Below are 5,512 nucleotides of genomic sequence, written 5' to 3' on the forward strand. Positions count from 1 at the left end.
TTGTTTAGCAAACAATATTAGTTACTAAGTAAGATTAAAACTTTGAAGTTAACAATATTGATTAAATTTGGTAGTCTGAATCCCACATTGTAAACGTATTTTCAATATTGAAATCGAATGGATTATTGATTATGATAATGGTATGAAGTTAGCTGTTTTTAGTCCAAATGCTCCTTTGTAGTTCTAGTAGAGTGTAATACATAACCTTTAAAGTACGCTACAGATTTATAGGCACAAAAGTACATGCAATTTATCCATATATCTACGTTTATATATCAAATTAACCAAATCACATAATTAGTTCTGAAAATAGGTATTAAAATGGCTAAGAAACGAACAACAAAAGAACAGTTTGAAATTTATGTGCGCACTTTGGAAAATAATAAATTATTCGTGACTGGCAGGTTAAAGCCAGGTATGAACCCTGAAATCCTACAAGAACTTTGGACGTCTCTCGTTGATGAATTAAATTCTTGTGGGAGTGGACCTGTAAGAACGGTGGAAGGCTGGAAAAAGGTCAGTCGGTTTGGTTATAGCTTTAAACTTATTTCTTAATAACTGTGTAGGTTTTTACTGAATGGAAGTCTCTTGTCAAAAAAAGAGCTCGAGAAGGAAAATTACTCTCTGAAGTGGAAAAAAGATATCTGGAAGCTACAGGTGTTGTGGCTGTGTCAGGAATTACATCGGTACAAGAACTAGGTGTTGAAGACACCGAAGCACCGATTAATGCAGATGACGATGTAGTAATAACTCTGACAGGGCACCAGGTATTTATATACATAAATGTGGTACATTCTTTTAATATTTTAAACCCAATACTTGTAGGAAACCCATATTGAAATGTGTGATGATGATTTTGAGGATGTTGATGATCCATCCTCTACTCCTAAGGTTCAGGGGAACATAAAAAGAGCTACCCCAAAGACCACAAAGAGTAAGAAATAAATGTTTCCGAATATGATAATTCAATATATTACTTTTTAAGGTTCAATGAAACACCCCTTACTCAATGCTTACGCGCATGGACAAGCTGAGCAAAGGGATGGTCTTCTGGCGGTTGCTTCTGCCCTACAGGAAATTGCCCGAGGTATCCACAGATTTTGCGATATTTTTGAAAAAAAGGCACATACTTAAAATTGATTGGTCATTAATTTAATTTTTATTTACATATTGTATACTGTTTTTTGTACACACAACTTTTGATAAATATATATTTTAGAAAGAAAAACAAAAATAACTGTTGAACAATTTAAAATTTATTTAAAACAGTTAGAAAAATTTAAGTGCCTAACAGAGATACCAACTGAGGAATTTGCCAAGTTATGTAATATTCTTAATAACTCAAAGGGGGCAACCAAAAGTGTAGAGGAGTGGAAAAAGGTGTAGTTACCTTTCTTTATTTTCAGGATATATTTAAGTATTCAATTTTCTATAGAGTTTTACGGAATGGACCTCGAGAACAAAGAGAAAAGCCAGAGAGTTGTATGTACATCGGTTACAAACAGGTGGTGGGATGCCTATTGATATACAGTTAAATGAAATTGAAAATTGGCTCTTAAACATCATTACTAAACTTGTAATCAGTGGTATGGATGTTCCTGAATTATGCAATAGTAAACGAAGCACAGTAAGCTAAAATTAACTAATTAAAATTTTATTTATTCATAACTGCAATGCATCTACAGGTAATTTTTAAAAAAATTTCTAAATCACTGGAAAACAGACCAAAACAAAAAAGTAGGTTGCAAATATATATCTAGATATAGTCAATTGTAATTTCACATTTTAGAAAGAAGTAGAAGAAATCGGTTGAGTAAGAATGTATTAAGAACTGTAGAGGAATACATCAAAAACAACAAAAGAATGACATTAACATTGCACATTTTATTACAATCCTTAGAGGAGTTTCTGGCAGCAGTAAAGAGACTGCTATCTATTATGTAAGGCAAAATTTTGAGAATTATACTATTGAAAATAATCTCGAATAATTCTGTTTCGAATGATTCTTCCCTCACGTAAATTATTATGATCATTCTCTGCATTTCGAGGTTCATCATTATTGTCCTCTTCATCATCTACACGAAATAAAGCTGTGTTCATTTCACTTAATTAAAATTAGCTACTTACTATGATCAATATCGATATCAATCTCACCATTATGTATGCACATGTTATGGAGTATAGCACATGCATATATAAGTTTGGCACATTTCGCTGGATTGTAATGTAATACTCTATGCTTTGATAAGCACCTAAAGCGTGTCTTCAGAACACCATTTAGCCGTTCGATTACATTTCGAATACTTTTATGTGCTACATTATACCGCCTTTCTGGCTCAGTTAGGTTGTGACCTGAGACAGGAGTCATGAGCCATGGTTCTAAAGGATAACCAGCATCTCCTAACAAAATGATTTTGTATTAATTCTTAGACATCCTCACTTACCTATCAACCATGACGATGAATCTCCATTCTCATAAGAAGTATGCAAAAGGTTCTTAACAATACTTGTTGTCCAAATGCCAGCATCATGAACGGATCCCGGGAATCTTGCATTGATTGCCAGAATTTTTAAACGTGCATTACAAATCTGAAAATGGATTGGACTATGTAAAAAAAATGGACTAATGCTAAGAAAGTTTCTTACTATTTGTACATTAATGCTGTAATATCCCTTTCTATTCAAAAACACTATGGCAGGATATTGAGGATCTTCAACTGGGGGAGATATTATAGCAACATGGGTACAGTCAACCGCTCCAATGATTCCTGGAAATCCATGCGGCACGGTCATAAATCTGCAAGTAGATTTCACTTAACCAAAAATGTACCTAATTAAAATTAACGCTTACAATTGTTTTTCTTGCGTTTTTTCAGCTGCTGTTGAAGGAAAATGCACAAAATGTGGAAAATGTTCAACTAAAGCACCTGTTACTTCCTCTACACATCGACTTACAGACTTTTGGCTCATTGGACAGAAGAAGTCCTGTCCAACAGCCTTCTGATAAGACCCTTGAGCCAAAAAATTTAATGTGGCCAAAATCTACAACATTTATAGGACGGTACAAGAATGTACATAATCCGATTATTTAGAACATACTTTTAAATGTTTAGGAATGCCCAAAACTCTTTCATTATCCTGCAGAAAGGGTGATAAGTCTGTCATCAAATCACGAGTCAGCTGCCGGGACAATCTATAAATTCCTTTGAAGGTTTCTTCAGTAAGCGAAAATGGATCACTCATATCACGAAGTTGTCTTCTGTTTAAATTCATTCTAATCCTAAATCGCAACACTATAGTGTAAAATGCATGTATGTAAATATTCATATTCATACGTACCTTTCTTCATTGTTGATAACATTAAAAATTAATAGCATAAAATCTGCCATTTCGAATTAACCACCCAATCACACTAAGTATATAAAATTTAATACGCAGATTTCCCAATAAAAACAATAATCAATGTTGTTTACAGTACAACAAGTGTAAAAAGGACTTGTTTGGAAAGTTGGTTACATATTCAATTATTGTTTAGATAATTGAAATGCAGTGGCCACCAGACTACCAATGTAAGAAGAAGTTGATTAGTAGACAATAATTGTTTTGTAGCCAATATTGTTTGCTAAACAATGGTCACCAGACTTAAGCTGATTACCTGACACCAAGATCTCGGTTATTGCAGAAATATGGGACTGAGATAGACTGCAGCCCTATAACTGGACCTCAGTATAAAATTGGAACAGTGTGGTCCGCAAAACCACGCCGTAAAACAACCTGAGATATTACGACCACAAAAACCTAAAGAATGGACGTTTTCACAATTATCATCACTAGCTGATAGTGGGATATATGATACCAATGAATTGTCAAGACTGGGACAAAGACTCATGCATCCATATGAAAGAGAAGCTATTACAAATTACATTACACGAGTTATGCAACACGCAGACATCGAATCTCAAGATCTGAGTATCTATGACCTGATGGACCCAGGTACTCTATCAGACCTTACACAAAGCGTACTCGATAAGTTGTGGGGGTGGTTATCCATCTTAGGACAATTTACATCGGGTCTATTAGGCCTCTTCTTAATTGTCAGAGTATGCAAATTTCTGTTGGATACTTTACTACATGGAAGGGCTCTGTATATGGTATATGGTTTAAGCTACGCATTGCTAGGGGCTTTTTGGGACAGTCTCACCACTTACCTTCTAACAAAAAAGAAGAAAGAGAACCCTAACTCTGAAGACATCATCCAACTTAAGAGTGAGAATGATGGTTATGATGTTTCTGAAACCCTTCTTAAAGAAACTATTGTAACCAGACCTGCACCTAGTGCTCCAAAGCACCTCACTTGTCTATATCCTCCATTACCTCCGAAACCAAGCAACACCTTATTGAAACCAAATACATCTGCTTCTATTAAATATTCATGCCCTTGATTGAGGTTTGAATAACTCAGTCATAGATATAAAGGCCTTAAACGAACACTTAAGTATAGATTTATTGGATCCGTCTTTTATATAGATATATGTACCATACAAGTTTTGCATATATGATAATCTTACAACACAATACATCAATAAAATAGTGCAAATACTACAGGAAAATAATATTGTTTTAAAAATGATCTTTTTGTCTATTTGGTTGTTACTAATGCCTTTGATTGGAACTAATCAAGGGGCCGTCATAGGATATGATTGCACTTCGTTTCAGATCAACATTACCACCATCAGTCTAGAATCTGTTGATCAATGTGCGGAAGACACTGTATCAAAAAAGGAGGAGTTTAGTCAAGATATACAGCTCTTACAACTGGCGGAATCCTATCCTATTCACGTGACACAATGTAAGGTTCACGTTTTGAGATTAGTGTCCCATTGTGGGGCCGCTAGTGGAATGAGCGCAATGTCTGGAGGTTTACATCAGTATATTCTAGAAACAACTGCATCTGACTGCGAAGTTATGCATAGAACTAGGAGGTATACTAATGCTGTAGGCGACATAGTGGATAATCTAAAATTGAACGGGAGTGTATCGTTCACAAGCACACTTGCAGGCACCATATCGAACGGTGGATCATGTTCTGGTGCAAATTATAAAGACTCGTTTGGCGATTGGTCATACGTTGTAGTACAAGCTACTTACACAGTCACATTAACTGACTATGATGCAATTTTTGACAGCAACCAGGGTCGAGTCAACCTTCGAAGTGGAGTGATGTGTAAAAATACAGGGTCTTGTATGGATTTAGAACTAGATTATTATGTCTTTCTCCATTCATAGACTCCGACAATATCCTACGAGTCGGGGGGAGGCTTGATAATTCTCCTTATACTTATGATGTTAAACACCCCATACTGCTCTGTAGCAAACATAAATTAACGAATATGATTTTTGAATCGAAACATAAAGAGCTATGCCATGCAGGACCTCAGTTATTACTTGCCAACATTAGACAGAATTATTGGCCTCTTAATGGCAAAAATTTATCCAAGTTAATTGTTCACAG

At 35.1% G+C, this 5,512-nt stretch overlaps 2 protein-coding genes across 4 annotated transcripts; one reads left to right on the forward strand and one right to left on the reverse strand.

The window, feature by feature from the left end:
- On the forward strand, nt 1-1,970 carry LOC116160459. 2 transcript variants are annotated; one of them, XM_031473651.1, is made up of 8 exons: nt 1-516; nt 567-767; nt 826-934; nt 986-1,087; nt 1,220-1,380; nt 1,436-1,627; nt 1,686-1,737; nt 1,790-1,970. In XM_031473651.1, exons 1-8 carry the CDS (start codon nt 322-324, stop codon nt 1,942-1,944), a joined length of 1,167 nt encoding a protein of 388 aa, XP_031329511.1. In that variant the 5' UTR covers nt 1-321; the 3' UTR covers nt 1,945-1,970. The 2 variants fall into 2 exon arrangements, with proteins under 2 accessions (XP_031329511.1, XP_031329512.1); XM_031473652.1 differs by having other exon boundaries at nt 826-925.
- LOC116160460 (putative nuclease HARBI1) lies at nt 1,806-3,475 on the reverse strand. 2 transcript variants are annotated; one of them, XM_031473654.1, is made up of 7 exons: nt 3,340-3,475; nt 3,100-3,280; nt 2,852-3,042; nt 2,647-2,797; nt 2,445-2,589; nt 2,128-2,400; nt 1,806-2,075 (listed from the first exon to the last, which is right to left on the reverse strand). In XM_031473654.1, the coding sequence occupies exons 1-7, from the start codon at nt 3,387-3,389 to the stop codon at nt 1,966-1,968; spliced, it is 1,101 nt and encodes a 366-aa protein (XP_031329514.1). In that variant the 5' UTR covers nt 3,390-3,475; the 3' UTR covers nt 1,806-1,965. The 2 variants fall into 2 exon arrangements, with proteins under 2 accessions (XP_031329514.1, XP_031329513.1); XM_031473653.1 differs by having other exon boundaries at nt 3,100-3,355.
- Between the last annotated feature and the right edge of the window lie 2,037 nt (nt 3,476-5,512).

This window comes from Photinus pyralis, unplaced genomic scaffold (assembly GCF_008802855.1).
Source record: "Photinus pyralis isolate 1611_PpyrPB1 unplaced genomic scaffold, Ppyr1.3 Ppyr1.4_LG1, whole genome shotgun sequence".
NCBI lineage: Eukaryota > Metazoa > Arthropoda > Insecta > Coleoptera > Lampyridae > Photinus > Photinus pyralis.